The sequence below is a fragment of the Postia placenta genome (assembly GCF_002117355.1).
Source record: "Postia placenta MAD-698-R-SB12 unplaced genomic scaffold POSPLAscaffold_2, whole genome shotgun sequence".
Classification (NCBI taxonomy): domain Eukaryota; kingdom Fungi; phylum Basidiomycota; class Agaricomycetes; order Polyporales; family Adustoporiaceae; genus Rhodonia; species Rhodonia placenta.
In genome coordinates this window covers 3,497,065-3,521,952 of record NW_020169833.1, presented here as the reverse complement: position 1 = coordinate 3,521,952, position 24,888 = coordinate 3,497,065, and the positions used below count along the sequence as shown (strand labels likewise).

Below are 24,888 nucleotides of genomic sequence, written 5' to 3'. Positions count from 1 at the left end.
ATGTGTATAAAGGAGTGTGTTGAGCTGTGAGTAGAGACTGTATGAATGTCAGCATTGTATGAAAGAACAGTAAACAAATGCCACTTACAAATTAAGGATGGAAGAAGAAATGGGAATGGAAGTAAAGGTGAAGGTATATATATACCAGGGTAGTTTAGGGCAGACTAGATCTGATCATTTGATAGATCAATGGGGAATGATTTGTAAGCAGACAATATATGCACAAACACAACTTATGTAATCAAAAAAGCGGAAATTGGCACAAGTAATTGAGCAGCAGGAGTCCATCGGAACTGTGTAACCTTATGAGCATGATCTAACCTTAGAAAAGAATGTGAAACCGTGTATTAACGTGAAGTACATACAATATCCAGTCGGTTCATATGATAAAACCGGAGGAGTTGACGATATGGGCGATGAATGATACTCCAGAAAGTGGTACCGAAATCATCTTCGACGATGGTGTCGGTGGAGACAACAGGGATGGGCAGCATAAAAGGAAGTTATGAAACCAATGACAATGAAGACACAAATACGGATGAGGGTGGTGTGGAGTATGTGTACAGTGATGATGTATACGGCGATGACTTGTTGATGGTGATGGAAGAACATGTTGATGATGATGAGTGGAAGCAAACATTGACGAGGCGGATGGAAGAAAACATTGGCGAGACGGGTGGAAGAGAACATTGACGAGATGGGTGGAAGAGAACATTGACGATGAGAAGACAATGGTGATGGAGGGAAGAGGCATGTGACAAGTTTTGAGAGTATCATTGATGATATCGTGAAAATGTTGGTGGCGACAATGAGCAAGAGGCGATGACGAGGAGAAGATATGAGCACAAGGAGATTTGACGAAATTGAATCATTTGAAATCAGAAAAAGGCGTTGTCCCGAGGGCCCCCTCAGGACAAAAGTGCCCGAGGGGGCCCTCGGGACGTTGTTATATAGCTAGGGTTCTGTGGTGAATGGGCCATTGTTGGTAATTGGTAGTGTACTATACCATTGGAAGCATCCACGGCGTGCTGCACAACACAACCAATACCGGCAATTTGGCTGCTCGTCAAGCCGGTCAGGCCCCTAGGGTGCAAACCACCCTTCCATACTAGCATGTGCTGGAAACTATCAATCTTTGCGGGCAATTCATCACCCATTCTTCGCATGCACCATCACCACCTCGAGTTGCCCCCCTTGCTCGGGCCATTATATCTACTTCTGCAACCGCCTCCATGGCTAAGTCTGCAGTGCCGCCAACATGTTTTGTCATTACCCGCATCGCATTTGTTTGATTCGTTTTACTTCTGTGACCCACTTCGGACTTTAGTGCCATGGTGTAAAACTATTAAACAGCTATGTATTGTACTGTACTATCCATGCTCCAGTGTGACTCACAGGTACAGCGTTGGCCCATTCCTTGTGAGAGTACATCTATACGTGCCCCTATGGTCAGTGCACCATGTGTGCGTCCGGGAAGCACACCCCCACGAGCAAGGCTCAGGTAAGTCAAAAGTTGCGGCCGGTGCAGAATGTGTGCATCCGGGAAGCATGCCCTCACAAACGATACTTGTTAGAAAGCCACCTCCAACTCTTTCCATCCATAGTCTGGCATTATGCATCCGGGACGCACATGCGCGGCCCCAAGGCCTTTTCTTGTGCTCTTTCTTGCGCCCCTTCCTGTGTCTTCTCTACACTTGCTCTTTGTGCACTCTCCCTACGGCTTTCCCTGCAGCCTTTCCTGCACCTTTCCTCCGGCCTTTCCTACACCTTCCCTATGGCCCTTCCTACAGCCTTTCTTACGGCCTTTCCTACACCTTTCCTACAGCCTTTCCTATGGCCTTCCCTATGGCCTTTCCTAGGGTTTTCCCTAGCGGAATCCCCTACCTAGTCTTTCCTACCCAGTCCCATTAACCCTAAGTGGTACCGAAATCATCTTCGACAATGGTGTCGGTGGAGACAACAGGGATGGGCAGCATAGAAGGAAGTTATGAAACCAATGACAATGAAGACACAAATACGGATGAGGGTGGCGTGTGTACAGTGACAATGTGTACGGTGATGACTCGTTGATGGTGATGGAAGAGCATGTTGATAATGATGAGTGGAAGCAAACATTGACGAGGCGGATGGAAGAGAACATTGACAATGAGAAGACAATGGTGGTGGAGGGAAGAGGCATGTGACAAGTTTTGAGAGGTTCATTGATGATATCGTGAAAATGTTGGTGGTGATGATGAGCAAGAGGCAATGACGAGGAGAAGATATGAGCACAAGGAGATTTGACGAAATTGAATCATTTGAAATCAGAAAAAGGTGTTGTCCTGAGGGCCCCCTTGGGACATAAGTGCCCGAGGGGGCCCTCGGGATGTTGTTATATAGCTAGGTCCGCCCCAGGCGGAGTGTAGCACAAATATATCTCAAGTTCTGGCAGACCCCAGCCAGGCGGACCTCAGTCTATCTGAGTGTCTGGCTGTGTAGGTTCGGTCCAGGTTCAGGTTCGGTCCGACACCATCGTCAGAGGTTCAGGTTCAGGTTCAGAGCCTAGAGGGCCCGAACCTGGACCGAACCGAACTTCGGAGACCCTATACTACCCATGCTGCCCGCTGTCGGTCACCCTCTAAGCTAGGCAGGTTCATCCCATTTTCCTGATGCAGGCATGTTCGCCATAGGATGTCGCGGCCTTCAACTATGTTCAGAGCCCCGCAACCCCACACTGCTGCATTAGCGTGAAGATCAGTGAGTGAGGCTATCCTAGACGAGTTATCTGTTGCTTCGTGGCACCGATGTACGTGTTGCCACTCTCAGCGCCCTTCTAATATGCCCTCAGCAGAGATAGCAAATAAAGTATCCGAAGATGGTAGATTGTGAAGGAGCTATTCGTACAATGTGCGTTATCGAAACATGTCAGGACGATGCAGAGCACCGTCCAGGATCTGAAGTCCCAGTCAAGCACTATCAAGAGCAATGAGCGTAGTCATTGATGGGTACATACCCGGATCATCGATACATGTAAGCGGCCTTACAATAATAGAAACAAAGATGAATTAAGACGACGCAGCAACGCGTCGGGGCGTAATAAGATTCTATTCTCGTGAATAGGTGTCGGAGGCGACTCAGGGACAGGTGGCGGCCGTCTCCGGCGGAGAGAGCGAGGTAACGAGAAGGAGGGAAGCAGCGAGCCGTTCCTTCGTCGACGGAATGGATGTTTCTGGCTCTCGGATTGTCGTTATGAAAGGTTTGTCTGCATGCGCTGCAGTGCCACTCCGTTCTCTTCCGTCGCAAAGTCGAATCCGCGATGTTGGGAGCGCATGCCCGTAGACATGTCAGTGTGGCTGCCAGCGAAATGCGCGAAAGGCCGCTTAGCCATGGCGGTAGAGCGTTGCGAGGCAGATCGTCGAAGTCCCTGAAGGTCGGTCTCCTTGTATTGAGAGAAGTCGCGGTTGGGGTAGATTTTGTGCAGCCACCGCACTCGATCAACATCGGCGGGGTAGAAAGCGAACTTGTACCACTTGCACAGATACCGCTGCAGAAGAGCCAGAACGACGGTGAGGAGGATGCAGAACCAGAAATATGCTGATGGCCATAGATACGCGTCGTTACCATAGATGGGCGTTGAGAACCAGCCAGGAGTGATGGCTGAATAGACACCCTATAGAGATCTCAGAACAAGGATCATACCGGCGTAACAAATCAGCGCACCGTATATCCCCAGACCAGTACAATGCCGAGCGCAACCGCAAAGAATACCCAGCCTGTCCAAACGGCCGTGTTCAGTCCGTTGCAAAGGTTGGCGGCAGTCACGGCTGCAACGGCCATTGTCTGCGGGGGTGTGGGTTAACCGTACAATGCGCTTGGATTAATGACCTGCTGTAGAAAACTCATATTGATACACGGCGTAACCATCCGTCGTCGTCGTTTCATACGCGTAGAAGATCAAGAAAAAGATCAACGTGAATTGTTGATTGCATGTGAGTGCCGTGACAAGATAGCGCACAAAATAACCTACCTGGACAATACCGTCAAGCATGTAGACCAGGAAGAGCTTCGTATCATAGTACCCGCCGCGACGACTGTATGCGTACAGCTCCGGAAGTGCGACGAGGACATGATCATCTAGAGCGGTGGTCAGCTCATCATCAGAAACCGAAGCGGGACGACCGACTCACCAACAATACGATCGAAAAGACCGATGGCAATGACGGGTGCGATGGTGAAGAACGTGTTCCACCAGAGTAGATAAGTATATTGGAAGACGCTGTTCGCAAGGTCAGTAAAGGCCCCGCATCACAGTGGTCGGTCTACGCACTATTGACTACTCCAGGCACAATAGATCTGGAACCACCACAAGACACCGATACAAATCATGTTCCTGTAGAAGAAGTTCACGATGCTGTATCGACCCTGTTAGAACGCCAGCATACCGCAGGTGTCACTGCCTACTCACATGCTGCCGTTGCGAGCATACAACCAATGTCCGTGGACGAGGATCAACCGCCTGAGGAACCTGAACTGCGCGATGGCGTAATCCGACGAGTTGGCCGCCTGGAGCCCTTCTTCACCGGAGATTCCTACACCCACGTCGGCAGCCTGAATCATACTAACGTCGTTCGCGCCGTCCCCAATCGCCAGGGTCATCGCACCCAGGCCGTCCTTGACGAGCTTCACGATGAGCGCCTTCTGCGACGGAGATACACGGCAACAGATGACGCCCTCGCACTGCATCGCCAGACGCAGCAGCAGGTGTTCGTGTCGATCATCACCGAATGCCTATATGTGCATCAGCGCAATGGTATCAACTGGGCGCTCTGGTACTTACCGTTGCCAGGCCGCCTCCGTCGACGACAAGTACAAATCCGCCGGGACGGTCTCCATTGTTGTGCCCCACGAGATCCGACGCGGCAGTGTTCACGCGCTGCAGCGGGTACGAGCGCTGCGTCTCAGACACGACGTCGAGGCTGACACCTTTTTCCTCGAGGATGCCGCTCTCCGGGAAGAACTCCTCGGCAGCAGTGTACATCTGCGTATAGACATCGCGCTGCCCGTCGACACCGCCACGAATGACGATGATGTTGTCCTCGCGGCCGATCAGGTTCGTGCTGTGCCCAATAGCTAAACGAGTGATGAATGTGCACGGTAAGGACAGTTCCGTCAACGCAGACAAATGAATGGCTCACCAATAGCAGTCTCCACCTTGTCGCCGGTCGCTACCCACACCTTGATCCCAGCAAGCTTGAGGTCCGCAATGGCCTCCGGCACGCCGTCTTGCAGACGGTCCTCGATGGCGGTCGCGCCCAGCAGGCTCAGGCCGCCCTCGATCTCCTCGTACACCGCCTCCAGCTTCGCCTCGCGATCATCGAGCGAGACAGATGCCTCCTGGAACTTGCGCGCCCACACCTTGTAGTCGTCCTCTACGCCAGAATGAACCTCTGGTAGATCCCCGCAACCCAAATCAGCACTCACCATTGATAGTCTTGTACGCCAGCGTGAGCGCCCGCAGCCCCTGCCCTGCAAACTCATCCAGATGCACCTCCGTGCTGCGCTTCAGCTCTTCCTCGCCCGGCACAAGCCGCTCGAAGATCACGTTGTCCGCGCCCTTCGTCAGCAAGAACAGCCGCCGCCCCTCTTCCTCCTCGTCCAGCTTGCGCACGATCACGCTCATCCGCTTGCGCGGCGAGTTGAACTCGAGGATGTTCAGCAGCTCCCACCGCTCGAACGCGCCCGCAAACGGCGTCTGCAGCGTCAGAACCTCCTTGTCACGCCCACGGAACACGAATCCCACGTCCGCCGCCGCTTGCACGAGCGCGGCCTCATCCGGGCTCTGTGCCTTGTAGGCTATGGCGCCTGTGGTGGGATCCATGGACGCGAGAGCAGTATGGCAGAGGGCGAGCACGGTGAAGAAGCCGTTGATCAGCCGCGCATGCTTCGCGCTCTCCGCATCAGCGTCGGCGAATACCGCGGAGACGATGTCAGAGGACAGCATCGTATCGCGGAAATGCGCGAGTGCGCCGTCAGAGAGCCCAACCGAGTCAGCGGCGAGGGGATCTGGGGCGTCCTCCGATGACGAGGATACCGGCGTCTTCTTGCCTTCCATTAGTACTGGCGACTGGGAACGAAGGGACGGAGCCGTGTGTTCTTCGCCATCGTCAGGCAGGCCAACCTTGGTTGTTGACTCCTCGTCTCCGCTAGTACCTCGGTATGCGCTACCCCCGACAGAGCACTGCCGGAAGACCATGGCATTCTATATCACGATCAGCGTATGCATGCGGCAGCGACCGTCCTCCCAGGCCGTACGCTGCCAGTGTGGTCGATACTTGTCATCAGATGCACTCGTATCCTCTTCTTCGTCGTACTCGCGCGTGTCCTCGTCCACCTGCTCATCTGCTCCCGACTGGCCGACACCCACAAGCGGGGCGCCGTGCTCCATGACCTCGACATCCGCGGGAGGTGAGGTTGAGCAGCCAGGTGAATATAACGCCTGCGCCCCAGATCATGATGAGGAAGGAGAGGAAGGAGACGGCGGGGGTGGCGCTTGCAATCACAGGGCACACAGTGAGCAAAACGGACAAGAGGAGGCGGAGAGGAACAACGCAGACACTTACAGGAGTATAAGTACGGGCACGCTGCGGCAGGACAGCGGGTGCCTTTTCGGTACGCGCGAGAGAAAGCAGTATGCGTGAGCTGGCGTAGAAACACGAGTTGGTTGCGGAGAGCACAGTGGTAAGGTGTACTGCGTTGACAACGTGCGCTGCAGCGCCAAAGCCAGCGCGCACGGAGACGACCGTCACAGTTGATGCGGTCACGTCCGAGTCAGCCACACGCAATCAAACGAGCGAGTGAGTGTTGGTAGGGCGAGACATAGGCGCGAGACGGGAGGGTGCGCGAGGCAGACGCACCGTAGGCACAGCTGAGGAGCATCGGACCGTCCTAGTCGATGCAGAGGTCAATCGTGAGGATTGTGAGAATGTGGAAGAGCACGATGCGCACGAAGGTCGCGCGAACGGCGCGCGGGATGGCTCGGTGCGGCTTGGCAGACTCACTCGCAGCGAGCGAGACGAGCTCGACACCATTCTAGGAGTAGAAGGCGTAAGCGAAGGTCTGCACGAGCGCAGAGAAGCCGCCGATAATGGCCTGGCCGTTGTGGAAGTTTTCCAGGCCCTGGGCGGGTGAGGGGTTGTTAGAACGCGTGTTGTCGCACAATCAGAGGCGCAGCACTCACTGGCCCAGAGTGGTGGCGGACACCACCCCAGTCGTAGATGAGTCCGACAATGATGAACAGTATGGCTAGTACTACTTTGATGGTGGCGAACCAGTATTCAGACTGTCCTAGGGATACGCGAGTTATTAAGGATAAAGCGAAGAGAGGTGGCACTGCAGCTGAGGACTCGCCATTGTAGCCAAACATTTCCTCCTAGTCCGCAACGATCGTATTCAAGAGCCCTCGTACATTGCAGATCACATAGTCGCCGACAAAAGCGCACGACACTGATCAAACTAAGAAGCTCTCATACGAAGCGGTACAATCGCAATACGCAGGCAAGGTTAAGTCAAACTTGCCCCCTGAAGACTCCTTATGGTGATGTAAAGTTTGATTTCTGCCTGATGCGCTTTTACTGGTGACTCGTGGCATAACCGACACTTACTAAAGCCAAGGGCGAGCGACACGAATCGAGTGCCGAAGATGGCGAAGCTACCGAAGACGAGCTGTTTCTCCTCTATGCATGCCCCGTGAGGGATCAGCGAATACAAATACTGGAGAGGCTATGCTCACAAGGAGATGACGACCACGCCTTAGCAGAAGATGCCCACAATTAAGTAGGAGATGAGTGCGCTCCCTGGACCTGCAGTCGCGACAGCTGATGAGTGTGAGAAGCTATGAGGTAGGACATATGGAACGAGGGGAAGGGCGCGCGCTGTTATCATCGAACCAGCACTGAGGAAGATGTCCGTGCCGATGGTCCCACCGATCGCTGAGCGAGCGTGAGCGGTGATGATTGACAAGCTGGATGACAAGCTGGATGGTGTGCGCGAGCATACCGATTATTAGGTAGCAAGATTCTCCGTCGGTTTGAATCGAGTGTTGGGTTCGTCGATGGGACTTTGGAGAGGTGGGTGAGTTGCTGTGTGGTCCATGGCGGGTCAGTGTTAACATGAAGGATGAACCACAGCGGGCGGGGCACAACCCTCTCAGCCCCAGCCCCCGACCTGACGTCACGCGTCCTCACTCTCCGACGTGTCCGTCACGTAGAACGCGCCCTATCTTTGGCAATAACACTCTGAATTGAACGAAAACAATAGCCAGAAAAGCAAAAAACAAAGCAACAACGACGACAGTGGAACAGATATTGGTCGGTAAGTACACTATTATCCACGAGGCCTCGTGGGCTGTCCTACACACAAGTCGTCGCTCAGCTTGTAATCAGCAGAGAGAAGATCACTCAGTACAGTACTCAGCAATTAACGGCGCTCGGCCGCACCATCCGGTCAGACGATCGTTTTTCCTCATGAAGTTCCGGAACTAGGAGCGAAGCCTCAACCTAAACAGAAAGGTCAGTCTCTGATTAGATTCGATGATAGTATACAAGATATACCGCAGTAGAAACACTATCATCCTTCCAGTTGTACTGGTGATAGCATGCAAAATATGTCAGACCCGTCACTGACACAAAACAACGATCATGCACTTACGCAAGGATGCTCGCACCGCTTGTAAGGGTGATAACGACGCTGGCCGCGAGACTCAACCCTGCACTGCTGTTGGTATCTGACCGTCGAAGATATGTCTTTAGGCATCCCGCCAGAGACGTTGTAAGGTGAGTGATGTTTTTGGAGACGACACCCTCATTCTGAAGCTTTTATGCAGCTCTGGTTCGAACCCGCACTGAGGCCGAGCATACTGAGCTCAAGTCACCGCGACACCACATGAGACCCCCTTTCGCTACGCGCTCCGCATGTCAGTAGCCCTAGGTCGCGTAGTAACGATTCTGCAAAGACTTGCGCTAGACTGAACTCAGTTGTGTGCCGTGTTTCGATCGCGCTTGTAGAAATGTCTTCGTATGGCCGTAATAAGCGGTGTATGCGCTATCAGAAGAAAGCACTGACGCACCTTTAACGCGCCGTTCTCGAGCATCCAAGACGCGGGATGTGGCTTTACGTGATCCCGTCCATCCACAGCTTTCTGTACGCGTCCCCAGAGCCGACCGTCTTGAGTTGCAGTCGACGTCTTGGTTCTCGATCTCACTATAGGAGATTATGTCACTAAACGAAACGGCCAGGAAACAGCGTGCACGGAGATAACGGGTGTAATGGAAGGCTCACTGTAGCAGGCCTCGTTTGCGTGCTCTAGGTCGGTTCGACCTTCTCTCGCTTGCTTAGCACCTTGGCTCGTGTCCAGCTGGCCATACCATCCGAGTTTACAATAGGGTTTCTTGCGTGACGATTCACCGAAGTGTGGTCTTCGTGGAGGTTCAGGGTCCCGAAAGCGCCTCCGTGCACCTAGACTGACGAGAGGGGATATCACGCTTAAGCGTAGTGCACGGGCGTGCGCCATCAAGCTGCAGCCACTACTCATGATGATCAGGCAGTGTCGAAAGGACAGCGATGCTAGCAGCCTCGTTGCAGAACCGTTGTGTTCCATCGAGCGCTGTCCTGATGGCTGGCAGGCATGCCTGGTGTCAGAAGACTCTATGCAGGAACGTGACGTACAGATATACAATAAGATCACTGACGCCCTAGAGGGTGCATGAATATCATTGTGTCAATGCACAGCTCGGCATGGTGCGGCTGGGAATCACGATGACAAGTTAATTGCTGTACGAGATAGAAGTGCATGAGGGCAAGTTGATGGTCTGAGGATTCACAGTCACACCTTGTGGCGATTACACGCATTGGGCAACTGCGCGTATGGCGAATTCTCCGAGGATCACAGGATAGTTTTGCAATTCGGTACCGAGCCCAGTACGTACAGATTGGCGAGGATAATAGCAGCGCATTCCGGAAGAAAAGGGGAGGCAAATGATATGAAAATGAGTAGCACGCACCAGGTCAGCCGCCCGGACCACTGAACCGCATGGATTTATCCGTGACATACAGTATCGACTATTTGTCTGTTGGAAAAGTAGAGGATCGCGCAAGCTTGTGCGAGTGAGAAGACGGAGACGTGATTGCGGGGCTCAGGGTGCTGTCAATAAGCACCGCGCCCGTGTATGGCGATACAACCGAAGGGCAACATGCGAGTCGCAGGTATTTCCCGTACAGCTGCACATTCGAAGATACAACCTGGACAGGTACTCCTGCGTCAGAACGATGGAGGTGGTCAAGTCGATACACCTGACATTTTGGGAGGTGAGCCGAGTCACAGATCGTCACGTTGTGCGCGAGTTGGAATACCAATGTCTGGCGTGCATCGTCGATCCTTGAGACAGTGTTCGGGGAGCCTACGAATTAGTGAGGTCGCTAACACGTGGACAGACCGTACACATGGGTTGACTATGCCGGCATCTTAGGTGCAAATTATCAGCGCATACGACTTCGTGCCCGAACATCTGTCAGAGGATAAAATATCGCATATCGTATTCCATGCACGCACGTCGCCACTACACGGCGTATACGTACATGCCCAGCCCATCTCTACTTGCCAGCGCTGCGTCATTAGGGCCCTTGCAACCTGGTCAGGAGATCCTACGAAACTCGCTGAAGCGAGTGCTAAGATGGAGCGTGACCTTCTATGGAGTCCTTGTAGTCAAGAACGGGAACGGGAACGTGACGTCCGCAACCATCTCGCCCATGATTTGGCCTCGATCAAGGCGCGAATCCTATCGACGTCGAGTTTGCTCTCGGAGTCTGTTTCTGATAAATCTTCAAGCCTCCTTCGCTGCCTGTCTCATCATAGCCAAGGTCCCAACACCCTTGCCTGTGACTGAACCCCACGTATAATCTTACTCCTCGCAGGGCTGTATGGAGTAGAGAAGGCCAAGCTATAGTACAAATTGCGGTTTGGTACTGCTTCTGTTCCGACGTACTTACGCGAATGTGGGATATATACTACTGTCAACCAATGAATGCCCGATGACTCTACGTGTGTCATGATGAGTGCAATGCGCCGTGAGCGAATACGAGAACGAGAGAAAGAGACTAAAGCAATCTATACATCCATTCGTCCACCTTTCACACACCACAGTCCTTATGTGTCGCTGTCACTGGCCGCACTGTCGCTCTCGTCCTGCCCCCATACGGCAAACGCCCTCTGGGCGCGTGGCGGCTCGCGGCGAGCGTCGCTCGACCTGCTCCTCGACCTGTTCCGCTCGAACCCTCTTGGCGTCTTCAGACTATCAGACTCCGTTTCCCTCATGCGCGGCGTCCGGCTGCGCGACTGCCCCGACCGCCTCGGTTGCCCGTTCCCGTTTACTTCATCGCGAGGCCCACGCTCGCGGCGTGCGGTCACCGTCGGCTCGCGGCTCATTGACACAAGCGAGGACGACGAGGACTCGTTCGAGGGTGCGAATGCGACGTGCCGCGGCGAGACACGAGGCGGATGCGGATGCGGGCCCGCGAAACGATCTGGTGTCTCCAGCCCTGAGTGCAAGCCCGACCTGGCATGCGAGAGCTCGATGACAGGATTGCCGGTCGTCAGCACGCGAGCGGCGTACTCCGCTTCTGCTTGACTCGACGCGTCCGGCTTTTGAACCTCCTGCGCCTTCTCCCTACCGATCCACTCTTCTGATGGTCGCATCTTGTTTTGGATGACCACCTCCGCGCCGGGCGGCGACTCTGAGGAGGAAAGGTCATCGATGTCGTACTTCTCCTCATCCTCCTCGCCGTCCTCGGAGCACTCATCCTCCTCGTCCTGGTTCTGGTCGTCGCCTTCGTCTTGCGGGACAGGCGTAGGCGAGGTAGGGGAGCCCGGTCGTGCGTCGCCATTCGCATGCCGCTTGTGATGCTTGCGCGCCGGACTCTCCTCGACGACGACGAATGACTTTTGACGCTCGCGCTCGTTCCATTTGAGTGTACGTGAGATCGAGTTGAACCAATCGGTGGACTGTGTATCCGCACAGACTGTTGGGAAAGGATACTTGGACGCAGTCACCTTGATGTGGTCGCCCTCTATCACACATAACGTGAGGAACGACATAGACGTCACATGTATGGACACTCACGCTTAAGCTCGACACGCCCGCGACCGTCGAACGACGCCCAGGCTGTACTGCGCGAGTTGAACGGCACGCACACGCGCAACTCCATGCTATCGGGAAGTAGCATTGGCCGGAAGGACAGGGTGTGCGGGCAGATGGGCGTAATCAGGATGGACGGGATCTCGGGGTGCACCAGCGACCCTCCGGCGGACAGCTGAGGGCCATGAGCATACGATGAGGGAAACGACAGAATGCACGTACCGAGTACGCAGTAGAGCCCGTGGGCGTTGAGACGCACAGCCCATCCGCCTGGACGGTGGTGAGATGATGTTCGTCGCCTGCAGGCGCGTCAGCGACGTTATACTCAGGTGATGCAGATGCGCTCACCGAAGAGCTCGAGCTGGCTGACATACGGGCTCGGGCCACGGTCGACAACGAGGTCGTTAAGCACCTCGAAGCTCTCGACCGGCCGCGTCGTGAAACACATGATCTCCTTGTCCCTCCCAGTCCGCCCCTCCTTGTCCAACACAGGAGCACACCCGCCCTCGAGCGCCTCCCACCCGCCGCGCTCAATGTTGCGCATCAGGATCTCACCCGTGTCGCCCTTCTTGACCGCGCGCCGCTTCTTCGGCTCGTCGCCGGGGGCGATGGCGCGGTATACTGTGCACGTGAAGCGCATACGCAGGTTCACGCGGATGCCCGCGTCGATCGCGCCGTCCATGACGGCCTGGTGGTCCGCAAAGTCAAAGTTGGTGAGGAAGCCGAGGGAGCCGAGGGCAAATGGCAGCACTGGGGGCACGATGCGCTGGAAGAGCCACGACGTGAATAGCACGGTTCCGTCGCCGCCAAGCTGAGCGAAGGTGTGATGAGAGAGCAGAGTCAGGAAGAGTGAAGGCGGCACTCACGGTGATTACAAAGTCGAACAGGTGTGGGCTCCGGCTACACATATCCGCGGTCCAGTACCGGAGCTGGCCCTCGCCCATGACGCCATAGGCGTTCTCGTCCTTGGTCCCGTTGGGTGCTGCTGAGGAACTGCTAGATGATCGGCGGCGGGGGAAGGGTATGAATAACTCCGGGTGCTCGCGCTCGATAGCTGCAGCGTCAAAGCGTCTTGAGTTTTTCAGCTGCGCGTCGACGTAGCTAATGGGGGCGGCGATCAGCGGGCACGCAGATGCACAGGAAGGAGGGCGCATACACGACCATGCCGCGGCGGTTGGAGGAAGAGGGCCTGAGCATGAGATAAAGTGCGAGCTCTCGGGTGAGCTTGATGAGGCGATTGTCGCGGGCCTTTGTGACGATGAGGACGTTCTGGATGTGCGAGTGGACGCGAGTACGACCTGGGGTGACTATGAGCGACTGATCACGGAACGCGCGCACAGGACGCACCAAGCTGCTTGCTCATCTCTCGGACGCCGACGGCCGTTTCCGCGAGCTGGCGGGTCAGATTGCGCGCGTAGTCGTCCTCGTCGTGTTCGCCGTACTCTGAAGCGTGGGGGGAGTACGGCTCGGAAACGGTGCCGTCGGAGTGGAGGTCCATGCGGGCGTCATGAATGGCCTTACACTTCTTGGCCTGGAGGTAGTCTTGGAAGGTAACGCCCTGGAGCTGGGAGTGAACAAAGTAGGGCGATGTCGCAGTCGCTGTGTGGGGAGAAAGATGAGCGTGATGGGAGGGCCCAGGCTTTGTTAGAGCCGAGGACGGCGTGGACTGTGCGGCAGGGTGTGTCAGCGTCGAGGTGATTCCCATGGGCGGTTGTGCGAGCGGCGAGAGCGCGTGGCCGTTGGGCTGCGCCAGCCTTCTGAGCTCCGGCGAATGCTGCAAATCGAGAACAACGTTGGGGGCCCACTCCGGAGCCGAGCTCTCCAGTCGGAGATTCGATGGTCTGCTCGTCCGCCTCGACAGCGATGGCCGGAGCTCGTGGTGGGGCCCATTGGGCGTCGTCGGGGGAGTCGAGAACACATCGGTGTCCGGCGAGAGGAGAGACTGCATTTTGCGAGCGCGGAGAAGGGTATGTGATGTTGACAAGACACGGCGAACGGCGCCGTTTATGAGGGCTGCTGCAGGCGATTGCAGTCGCCCAGGAGACAGACGAACGTTCCCCGGACTGAATGCGGATGATGCAAGGCACCGGGCGTTGTACAGCTCGGTGTCAACACTGTCGTCAGCGTGATGGTCGGTGTCCTCGACGTTATCGTCGTCGTCGTTGACCGTCTCCCTGGCCGCCGCTCATGGAGCACGCGCACGTGATCTGGAGCCAGCCTACATACGCCCGCTTGGAGTCCTTCCAGCTGCCCGTCGAAAGCTTTCGCACTGAGTTCACGGTGATATACCTGCGGAATGTGACCTGCTGTGTTGCCGGAAGCCAGATCACACATCCCCATCTGTTCGTGCTTGTCAGCTTGCGTTGCGCGGTGATGCTTTTCATTGGCTGGTCGGGGATCTCATATAACTGGTACGCTTCTTGTCCCCTAAATCGATATTCATGCGCGTTTTAGGCAGGATAGAGTATCACTTCCTTCTCTCGCGTTCGAGGGGTCTCTGGATCCATCCACTTGTTCTCGCAGAGACGGCCCAGCATATACTATCAGTACAACCAGTTGCTGTGTGCCAATCGTTTGAACCTTTCTGCCTCACGAGTCGTTCTTGCCTGGGTAAATTCGCGCCGCAACGACGCATGTCCCTACTATTTCGGGGTGAATAAGGTGAGATTCGGTGCCCGCTTCCTAGTTCACTATAGCCGTGTCTCAAAACGAGTATGCTTGCACGTTGCGATGATGCCATCATTGTTGTCCATTTCAAAGGATGTGCTTCCTCGGGAATTGTGGATCGGCTGGACACCTTCGCAGGTGCAAGTCCATCTCAGTTGAATTTCATCCTTGAAGACTCCCACAGCACTACACACTATAGTGCTCGTGGAACCTCATCGCACGCACTGTGGGGCCGCACGGATCAGCCACATTTATTTCTGGATCTCCGCGCCCGCTCTTGGGATCTTGACAAGTCGACAGCACCGTCCTCCGATCGAGGGAATCCGTCGTTCTCGCCGCACACACAATCCAGCCCGCTCTAGGCTTCAATGTTATCTGCCCCGACGGAACGCAGATCTCTATGGGTTGCTCCCTGCGCATCGTGACCTGCAGAAGCCACTCTAGCGCGCGCCTATGAACACATCTCATCTTCGTCTTCGCGCCCCCTACTCATCTCTCCTCCGCCCGCCATGAGCTCCCGCGCCGCTCAACACCCGTACGGCCACCCCATCGCCGCCCTGCCACAGGCCCTGCGTCTCGCGCGTTGCCAGTCGCAGCACATCCTCCAGCAGCTCGTCGACGAGGTGCCAAGCGAAGACGATGTCGTAAACCAGCCAATCACGCGAGACGAAGAGCGCATCCTCACGCTGAACGCCAGCGTCGTTGCATCGCTTGAAGATCTCTTCAGCTGGCGGTGCGTTCTGCGTCTTGCAGCAGTCTATCTCCGCTCGATCGTGTTGATCGTCGCACGGACTTTGTAGCAAGAAGGACAGGACGTCGCGGACGAGCACACTGACGCCTACCGAATCATTCCGCTTCCGGCGCGCCATGTATCGTGCCTGGCTCGTCTCTCATCTCTACGGCCTCGGCAGCATGCCTCCAGAATCCGACTACAAGCTGGAGGAGAACGCAATGAATGACAACCTGGAGAAACAGAGGAAGTTTCTGCAGGGGTACAATGCTTTTGACTTGTTGCAGCTCAGGGCAGCATCATGTTTCCTTACGGAACTTGGCAGTTGGGTAGCCTTTGCAGAAGGGAGCATCATAGGCTCCCTTGAAGTCTGTGAGTCGTGTTAGGATGCGTCGCAATGTTTAGCACTGACTTATCACAGATGACTTTGACGGACTATACCTCTTTGCTGGACCTCGGGCTATCTTGCAATGTTACGAAGAGATAACCACGAAGCCCATATTCAGAGGAGGTTATCTCACCGACGACGGGCTGTTCTCCAAATTCCTCATGGGCCCACTCGAGCAGATCCTACAACTTCGGCAAATCGGCCATGCAGGCAAGGAATATCGCCTATGTTTTGTCGACTGCTCTCCAGGCGAGAACGACCGGTGTATGATTGAAAACTTATCGGCCAAAGGCTATTGACCTCTTCTTTTGTAGGTGCTCATTGCCAAAAGGCATATTACTTTCTCCCAAGCATCAAGCCTGGTTTATATCTTTACAACGAAACTAGTGAGCTACGATCATATCATCCTGCATCATGGCTCTGGTTCACCTCTTGACAAGATTGGGACTATTTGAAAGGGCAAGAGTTGATAGTCGCCAACTACCGGCATTTGAAGGGAAAACTTGGACTCAACGAACAAGACAGGGGAATGGGTAAAGCGGCTCGCGCCATGGACTGTTCCTCGTTGCTCCGCGAGCTATTCAATGTCGCACGCGACCCTTACCGCAATTGGTCGCGAAAGGAATGGTTCTGCCACGACTGCATCAGAAATCTGTACGAAGACACTCTGCCATTTTGGTGGCTCGAACGAAAAGAACGCGGTGAGTTTTTTGCGCCTCCGCCCGTGTAGAGACCAAGCATTCATCCATCGAACGTCAGAGGGGAAACCTATTCCGGCCGATTGCAGGTGTGAATCTTAGAATTAAAAGATCATTCATCGAGACTCAAAGCGCTGGCTAGATATGGATATGACTGTCATCTTCAAGTCGGACGCGCAGGTTCCACGCATGCGCGCGAATTCAATGTGAGTATATTGACATATTGGATGGTGCTGTATTTACTGGACGCATCTGCTGATGGCACTCGTTGATAGCACCTTTGTGAACCTCTCGAGCAGCACCCCGACTCGCGCCCTGAGTGGGAGTATTGGAATCGCGAGAGAGAGCTCTGGCAATGATTGGTAGTGATGGGGCTAGCTTGTGATTCCAACTTATGTCACATTGCCTATCCGACGAACGCTATACGCGCTGTGTACTTTACAGCTTCCTCCTTATTCACAGCAACCTCATTTCCCTCAATTCCAGTCACTATATCCAAACTATGCCTCAAGCTGCGTCTGCAGCACCGTTCCTTAGCCGACACAAGCTTTCAGTGAACTCGGTGCGATTTACAGCACACTATCACTGTGAACGCCTGCGGTCGTGTCGGAAGAGATGCCGGAATTCTCACGAGACGTCTAGCGTGGCGACCGGCGAGACGGTAGGCCACCCGTTTCAGCTTTCTGTATCGGCCGCCGAACCGTCGCGACCATCTTCTCTCGATCACACATCGGAGGTGCAACCTTCGCGGCTTCATCTCATTGATTGCCTTCGCCGTATGGTCGACTTCCTCTTCGCCGTCATCCCATAGCTGAACAACATATCTCATAGTATACTGCGCATTCAGGACTCAAACTACACATGCAATTAGTATCATATGTACGATGCATGCAGGTATCAAGGATTGTCATTCTACGTGTTCATCACAACTTCCGCATTCAGATGCCTACTTTCAGACAAGAAAGACACGTCGTGGGGTGAGGCTCGCACTGGGGTTTAGACACGGCCGTCATTACCCATATGGTCCCCGCACGTTGGACGGATCACCATTGGAGCCTGCTCCCTGTTATATACCACGGTGAACAGCATTCATCACCTTCATCACATTCTGCGTCCCCCCAGTTTCCACGCGCCCGCAAAGACCGGGTCTCGCTCGTATTTATAGCTTTCGTTGCTGATAATATAAGTTTTACCTACACTTTTCCACCCACCTTCCCGTGCCGCTACGCTCTACTAGCAGCAATTATGACCACACAACTACAACTGCATGACGGCGATATAGACCTCGAGAGCACTATGGGCCAGGTGTTCATCGGTGTGCTCTTCTCCTCGCTGTGAGTCATGTACTCTTTCTCTTATTCTTCCACTTCTCTGCGTTACCCATCGCCATACGGCGACAGAATCTGATAACCTCAGCAGGGCGTACGGTCTTACATGCGCGCAGAGTCTCTTCTACGCCTGGAACTACCCGGCCGATTCATCCTGGCAGAAAACCATGGTGCGTACTTTCTGTCGTCTCGATTCTGCGCTTTGCTCGTGCTGACGTTATGCTCTAAGGTTGCGCTCTTATGGTACGTCATTGCCTCTTGTTTTCTCATTGACTATGCGTCGTCCTGTACACGTCTGACCTAGGACATCTGCATAGGGCCCTCGACACACTACGCATTGGTCTCACAGCTAACGTACGTGCATTCTGAATTTTACATTAGCATATCGTCCCCCTTCGCTCTTTGTTTTCTGTGATACTGCCTCGTGCCGTCCTTCAAAGCCAGAACACACGACTCGCGAGGGCCGAGCCCAGGGGCAGCGCCTTCCCGTCGATTGTACAGGATATGAAAGAAGCCGAGAGCGAGGTTTTTTATCAAGTACCACAGTTTACGCACCTTCGCACACAGAACTTCTCGTGGTACGTTGTACTCAATCATGCCGACACAAGCGCGCTTGTACGAATAAAGGGGTATGTCTGTATTGTTAGGCATGATGGAGCACTGATGATATGTTCCTGGTGACATTTACAGGACATTTAGAGTACGCCGCTTCCCCATTATTTCTCCACCACGATTTACACAGCAGTTCGTCTCATCCGCGCACGACGTTCACCGTGTAACACACACCAGGCTGAACACATCGTCGCGGTATGTAGCGACGTACTTGGTACTGTGGGAACTATAGTGAAACTGCGCAGATCATCGTCGTGTTTGCCGTGCAATGGTATGCCCACCCTTCTACCTGCTCCGGTCGGCTCGCGCAGCACGACGTTATTAGACACCCATCAGTGTTTGTATGCTCATGTCTGCTTCAGTTTCTTCATCCACAAGATCGCCCGGCGTGCGTTCTCTTTTTTCATGAGAGTCGCTCGGCAAGGCACTTATTCCCTGTGTCTCTTCTATGCCTCGAGCAGTTGTGAGGGATCGGCGGCGTCAGGTGGCGCTCTCCGCATGTATGGTGCGTGCCGTCCATATCCGTCTCCTTCAAGTCGTCTTTCAGTGAACATACTCCATGTCGGCGTTTGATGTCGCTTACATCGCAGTTGTTATTCGCGCTCGCGAGCGTCGGTAAGCCTGCCCTTCATTATATCCGCCTATGCATGTGTTTGCTTCTCGCAGCGTTAATTTACTATTCCCGTGAGTGCAGGTTCTGGAATTGGTGTGTCGGATTATCTCTTCGATAGGTAACAGCAGCGATTGATACGCATCTTGACTCTTTAGCACTAATTTGCGAAACGGGGTGCGTGGCTGTGATTGTACACGTCTGGCGCAACAAGGGGAGGCGCTGATCGTGCGCTTCGGGTGCGATAGGGATGACATGGGGCTCAGCACGGTCATGAGCAGCGTACTTGTGGGGTATTTATCTCACATCCTACCGACTCTACTGAGTCGCCCTGTGTCAGGTGCCTGGGTCGCTTCAGGTTGTCTTTGCACTCGTGACCGACGCTGCCATCACTACAGCGCTCACCTGCGTACTGCATGGCGAGAAGACACAATTTCGCGGGTAAGCCATATCTTGATATCCAATATCCATTATCTACGAGATACTGACGCCGCGCACATAGGATGGGCAACACCCTTGCGAAACTGATGATGTACGTGATCCATCGCGGAATTCTTATCATGTGCGTCCCGCTGCGCTCGCTTAGATGGCGGAGGCTCAACAGTACCGACTGTGACAGTGCCGTGCAGGCACTGCAGTTTGCGACAGTTCGTGCGTCTTGTCCGCAGTGTCATGCAGTCGCTGACTCTGCGGGTAGTACTTCCGAGTGCACGACAACCCGTTGATGGTGTCCGATATCTTCCACTGGCACGACCCTGCATGTACCGGTGCGACGGCTGTACTCCTTGCATGCATAGTCTGCCTGACTATTCTCATCCGTCAATGCAATCCACAGTATACGTGAACTCGCTCCTCGCAGTGTACGTGCGATATAATTCAATTACTGCAAAGGCTGATCGTGTCTATCCCGCGCCCCGAATACATGCGGTTCAGACTGAACGTGCGGCATCACCTTAGAGCACAAGCTGCGCCCGTCTTGCGATTTACAGCCTCACGTACCGAGCGGGCCTCAGCACCAGAAGACGTGATTGCTCTCGGAGAGATGCCGGTAGGCTCTGGCAGGCAGCATACGTGAGCACATCCTGCGTGAGTAAGACTTTAAGGTCTCCGCCAACTGCTCTCACCTGTGTCTATCTCCGATGTCCTGCGATACCGATGCGGTCCGCGCGCCGAGCAGGTATCCCAAACGGAGGGGACTTCTGCGGACGTCTGGCGAGCCAGAGAGTCTGCAGATCGTGGAGACGGTCGTGCGACACGGCGAAGGCTCATATAATACGAGATTTCAGCCGTGGAATAAACTTGATATTTTTGCGAAGTATAGGCTATCGTACTGGGCTAGTACTACACGAGGAAAATATTTCCCTACAGGTATGACGAACACCAACAAGTATCATAAATATCCTTCATGAAATCCTCCTCCTGTGTATCCGCCAGAAGATCGAATACAGGGTCCTCTCCGCCCGCATATGGACCGGCAGGCTTCACCATTTACACATAGCCCTCTCGAAACCCTCTTTTCGTCAACGTTGCCGCTATCCAACGCCTTGCATTCTCCATCATGCTCGATACTTCCGCCTTATTGTCCTTGAGCTGGTCATCATCTACGCAAACCACAATGCGTTCCAGATTGAATTCACAACGCTCACTGCGCTCTCGTTCCTCTCAACATTCGGCGTGAAACAGAGCGGCGAACAACGCGAGGAACGACACGACATAGGCGCGTCGGCGAGCGAGCTTATGCAGACACCTGTAATATTGGTCGCTCTATGCATTCCACACCCACACGGAGTCTAAATCACCCTTGGATGGTGCTTTGAGAGCACTCGAAAGTGTGAGCGTGTCGCAAGGATGGTGGCGTCGAGACGATCCATGTGTGTCCAAAATCGGTATTTGACCTCGTCGTGGATGGCTATCGCACGAGTGGACGTAGACCGTGGACTGTGAGGCAGTCAACTTACCAAGCCTCTGCACGCAGTCAACAAAGCCAAAGGTCTCCTCGTTCATGTCGCAGGAGTGGCGTTGATATGCGGTGAACCAGTTGCCGAGCGGTGAGGCATTGTGGCCTTCGAAGACGTTCAGCGATATGGTAAGGGAAATTACGTGCCTTTGGAGGATTGCTGATAGAGCAGGAGCATTTTCCGCTTATCCTTATGCTGGCGGCAACATAGCCATTGTACACGCATCTTGCACTGAGTCACGGCAAAGGACAATTGACTAAAACCTGGAGGATGCCAAGGGGTTAGGTCGTCAGGCCAGCGTTTACAAGAGCTGGTAACAGCGGGGGTCGCTCACGTCAGAGTTCACGGTTCTTGTCGTTCAACTTAGGGGATGAAGAGGCTGTTACCAAGGTCCACAAATGCGGTACAGGCCGAAAGGAAACATCGCGGCTGGCCGTGTTGTTAAACGTTATGACGGCGGCGATGTTGGGATCCGTCGTTCACGACGGAAACGGCAGGAATATGTGTGCGGAGAACAGGTGAGCTCCGCGAAAGGGATTGAAGTGCAGATGGGGATCTAGTGTCATTGCGGCTTCAAGAGTACTTTTGTGAGGCGTCATCAATTCAAAACAGCGCATACCCGCTGTGAGATGTATCAACTGACTGTTTGTGGCGAGTTGATAGATTCCATCGTTCTATGCATGACGCGAGAAACGATATCAATAGTGGGATGTCATAGTGCACGGCTCTGTCGTCAAGCTCGTAAGTTCCGGATTGATACAATCAACTATGAGGGATGCTACACTTGCTATTGTATGACACTAGTCTTGCCACATCTCAGAAGTACGTCGTATCTCTCAGCACGAAGCGCTCCAGCTTTCTATAGTCCGGCCGGTCCTTCGCCACCGCCCACAGCCATGCATCCAGCTCCGGCAGCGTCATGTCGCACAACCACGCGCCATCCGTGCCCATCCCCTTACCAAGCTCATGTGCGGCCTGCACGATCGCCTCACACGCGTCCACTGCCGCCGCTCTTAGCACATATGCCTGCTCCTCGCCCAGCACAGGGCCTTCCTTCGGCACCGCCCGCCTCTCCTCTTTTTCCTCGCTGTCTCGTGTGGCGGCCGCAGCGAGCAGCGCCTCCACACGGGCCGCGCTGCCAGCGTCGCCGAATACACCCGCGAGCCCGAAACGCGCCGCGGAGAGGTCGATGACGTCGAGGTGCACGAGAAGCGATGGGAGGACATTGTCGACAAAGACAGGGAGCGCGGCGGTGCGGGGGACTGGCACGCGTGCATCGGTGGTGGAGAAACGCAGTGCGACAGCGTGTAGTGTGAGGAGCGCCTTTTTAAAGCAGTACACGGCTACAGATGCAGAGGAGACACTTCAGAGCACGAGCAGACGAGTAGTTAGAGCAGACGTACGTTCACCGCCAACTACGGCCATGTCCCGGAACGCGGGAAGGAAGCGGACAAGCTGCGCATGAAGCGTAAGGTACGAGATCGCAAGGTGCGAAAGTTAGTGTGCTCACCCGCTCGAGCGCGACGTCGCACATGATATCTGCCCCACCTTCCGCAGTACCTCCATGAGCCTGCGCCCTCTCACCCTCCCGCAACGCCTCCAGCAAAAAGCTTCCAAGATCTGGGTATCCGCCTTGCACGAGCGCAGCACCAGTATCATTCAACGTGCGCGTGACAAGCTGCACGAGCTCCCAGAGTGGGCCGCCGAGTTCGCCGACAGCGAGGCCCGGGATGCTTTCGTGGGCACGCTCGACATGTATCTTATCCGCGAGTCCCATGAGGTCCGCAATGATGTGAGCGCCGACGGAGCGCATGCCCTGTGCGGAAAGATAGTCGCCCTCGCCTGCGCCGGTGGCGGAGATGTAGAGGGCGAAGACGAGGGCGCGTATGGAATCAAACGCGCCGCGACCAGTAGCGGCGTGGAGTGGTACACGGTATCCCGACCCGAAGTTGAGGATAGAAAGAGTAGCGAGAAGGTTGAGCTCGGCGAGAGTGGAGGGAAAGACGAGGGGGAGCTTATAGCCGTGCGCGGTTCGGAGACGGGTGAAGGCAGTCGTAAAGGCAGGGGAGGTAAGCAAGCGTTTTACGCCGTCTTCATTGATCTATAAGGGCGTCTTTAGGGATGTCTGAGGGTGAGTGAAGTGGAAGACATTGATGATAGAGAGACGGCGGCGCGATGTATAAGGCATTGAAATTCAGTCTACAGCTACACGGCATAGACGGCATGCTCTGGTTTCAGAGACGGTGGACTTACCACGACGTTTGCACCCACTCTGACTTTGTTGCATGAAATACTGACTGCGCGAATGAAGCCTGCATGTGGTGGAAATTCTGGCTGAGATGACATGGTTGCAGTGAGAGTCGACAAATGCCAAAAACAGACGGCAACTGGCTGACGTCACAAGCGCCTGTCATTCACTCTTACTGCCAACATGCGCATGTTATCACTACTAGTATAAGTCTCACCGCGCACACTTTGTAACCTTTCTTTTCCGTCCTAAGACTGCGTTTCCGCCATGAACGTATACCACAACTTGACGCCACGGACAATGCCGTCCGCACCCTCCACCCCGTCCCCGCGGCTGTTTTCGACCTTGCATACATCTTAGGTTGTACGGCACGCTACCTCTTGTCGAGTTTCAGGGCGAGCGGTGGCGCGCCGCAAGTCGGGTCGTGCGCGAGAGATACCGAGTGATGCTCATCAAACTTGTCCTGCAGCGCGCAAACGACAAGCTAGGTGCGTTGCACAATGCCGTGTAGAGGGAGGCTGCAAACTATGTCTCGAGCTAGGCCACGGAGGAACTCTCACACTATGCAACAGCACCGACTTTGAGCAAGGAACGGTCGCTCGTTGAAAGTAAACCTGGATGATCTCATCAGAAAGAAATCACGTCAAGGATGGCAGGATGGCGCGCCCTATATCCGATCGTTCCTGACAACGACGCCCGACCCACATCAGTCTTTGGGCGGGACGCAGGGGAAGGAGCGCTGAAATCACTGTGGCAGCATAAGGAGCGGTAACGATATGCATTCAGCGGAGTTTCTGCCGTGATAAGTGCCGATGAAGGCCCTTGGCGTCCAACACCAAGACCTCTGTCCAGAGCCCATCGGAAAATACCACCAGTGAGAACAATTAGTTTCCACGGTGCGCCTTCAGACCAAACACGTACCGTTACACTCAACGACCTGCCCTACGTCTGCAAGCGCCACATGGACATTTGCTTTTCCCATCCAGAGAAATGCACGCAACAACACACAAAGCTCCTGTGCACCCTCTAGGACGACCTCGAGGAACGCGGCACTCGTGGCTCCCAGGAAGTGGTGATCGTTCACCGCAACTCAGGTAAAACTCACCGAAGCTCCTGCGAGATAAGCAATGATTAGGACCACATCAAATAGCTTCCCATATCGTTGCGGAAGATCTTCAGGCTATCTTTCAGCTGTTCGTCCCGCCCTCGTGAGCAGAGCTCAGCATGAAAGACAACCTCACTGGCGATAACGGTAAGTGGCTCTGCTCATGAGAAGGAGAGCTGACAGAGAGCTGCAAAGCATGATGTATGCCTTGTAATTATCTGAAACGAAGTTGAACACCTGCTACCGAGTGTTGTGGAAGCAATGTATATCGTACTCCCCGATCGTGGCGACGTCCAGACATAGAATGAAAAACCATAAATACGCAAGGAACTCGCGACGGACCATGGAACGCGCAATGATCATGACTAATGCGTCCA

The 24,888-nt window shown here is 54.5% G+C and overlaps 7 protein-coding genes across 7 annotated transcripts; 3 read left to right on the top strand and 4 right to left on the bottom strand.

Moving 5' to 3' along the window:
- Positions 1–1,164: 1,164 nt before the first annotated feature.
- Positions 1,165–1,888, top strand: POSPLADRAFT_1133013 (hypothetical protein; the record flags this gene model as incomplete). Its single annotated transcript, XM_024484288.1, has 2 exons — positions 1,165–1,452; positions 1,478–1,888. The coding sequence occupies 2 exons, from the start codon at positions 1,165–1,167 to the stop codon at positions 1,886–1,888; spliced, it is 699 nt and encodes a 232-aa protein (XP_024343562.1).
- A 1,338-nt stretch (positions 1,889–3,226) lies between these two features.
- POSPLADRAFT_1044103 (hypothetical protein) lies at positions 3,227–6,232 on the bottom strand (the record flags this gene model as incomplete). Its single annotated transcript, XM_024478460.1, has 6 exons — positions 3,227–3,649; positions 3,700–3,819; positions 3,869–4,113; positions 4,864–5,109; positions 5,175–5,426; positions 5,461–6,232. The coding sequence occupies 6 exons, from the start codon at positions 6,230–6,232 to the stop codon at positions 3,227–3,229; spliced, it is 2,058 nt and encodes a 685-aa protein (XP_024343561.1).
- Positions 6,233–6,924: 692 nt separating this feature from the next.
- POSPLADRAFT_1053383 (hypothetical protein) lies at positions 6,925–7,402 on the bottom strand (the record flags this gene model as incomplete). The annotated part of the gene is made up of 3 exons (XM_024480401.1): positions 6,925–7,068; positions 7,102–7,155; positions 7,217–7,402. 3 exons carry the CDS (start codon positions 7,400–7,402, stop codon positions 6,925–6,927), a joined length of 384 nt encoding a protein of 127 aa, XP_024343560.1.
- Positions 7,403–10,813: 3,411 nt separating this feature from the next.
- POSPLADRAFT_1166711 (hypothetical protein) lies at positions 10,814–13,575 on the bottom strand. Its single transcript, XM_024487933.1, has 8 exons — positions 13,515–13,575; positions 13,324–13,465; positions 13,034–13,268; positions 12,516–12,978; positions 12,390–12,466; positions 12,153–12,342; positions 11,662–12,099; positions 10,814–11,571 (listed from the first exon to the last, which is right to left on the bottom strand). The coding sequence occupies exons 1-8, from the start codon at positions 13,528–13,530 to the stop codon at positions 11,180–11,182; spliced, it is 1,953 nt and encodes a 650-aa protein (XP_024343559.1). The 5' UTR covers positions 13,531–13,575; the 3' UTR covers positions 10,814–11,179.
- Positions 13,576–15,343: 1,768 nt separating this feature from the next.
- Positions 15,344–17,016, top strand: POSPLADRAFT_1044100 (hypothetical protein; the record flags this gene model as incomplete). Its single annotated transcript, XM_024478459.1, has 7 exons — positions 15,344–15,567; positions 15,635–15,936; positions 15,986–16,216; positions 16,267–16,338; positions 16,393–16,653; positions 16,775–16,856; positions 16,926–17,016. 7 exons carry the CDS (start codon positions 15,344–15,346, stop codon positions 17,014–17,016), a joined length of 1,263 nt encoding a protein of 420 aa, XP_024343558.1.
- Positions 17,017–17,895: 879 nt separating this feature from the next.
- Positions 17,896–20,609, top strand: POSPLADRAFT_1044099 (hypothetical protein; the record flags this gene model as incomplete). The annotated part of the gene is made up of 19 exons (XM_024478458.1): positions 17,896–17,984; positions 18,070–18,148; positions 18,283–18,332; positions 18,419–18,556; positions 18,669–18,785; positions 18,823–18,861; positions 18,953–18,978; positions 19,052–19,095; positions 19,181–19,205; positions 19,285–19,321; positions 19,359–19,377; positions 19,541–19,641; positions 19,703–19,732; positions 19,830–19,851; positions 19,898–19,967; positions 20,036–20,060; positions 20,092–20,271; positions 20,378–20,488; positions 20,522–20,609. The coding sequence occupies 19 exons, from the start codon at positions 17,896–17,898 to the stop codon at positions 20,607–20,609; spliced, it is 1,290 nt and encodes a 429-aa protein (XP_024343557.1).
- Positions 20,610–21,974: 1,365 nt separating this feature from the next.
- On the bottom strand, positions 21,975–23,504 carry POSPLADRAFT_1053379 (hypothetical protein; the record flags this gene model as incomplete). The annotated part of the gene is made up of 4 exons (XM_024480400.1): positions 21,975–22,501; positions 22,562–22,613; positions 22,669–23,259; positions 23,412–23,504. The coding sequence occupies 4 exons, from the start codon at positions 23,502–23,504 to the stop codon at positions 21,975–21,977; spliced, it is 1,263 nt and encodes a 420-aa protein (XP_024343556.1).
- Between the last annotated feature and the right edge of the window lie 1,384 nt (positions 23,505–24,888).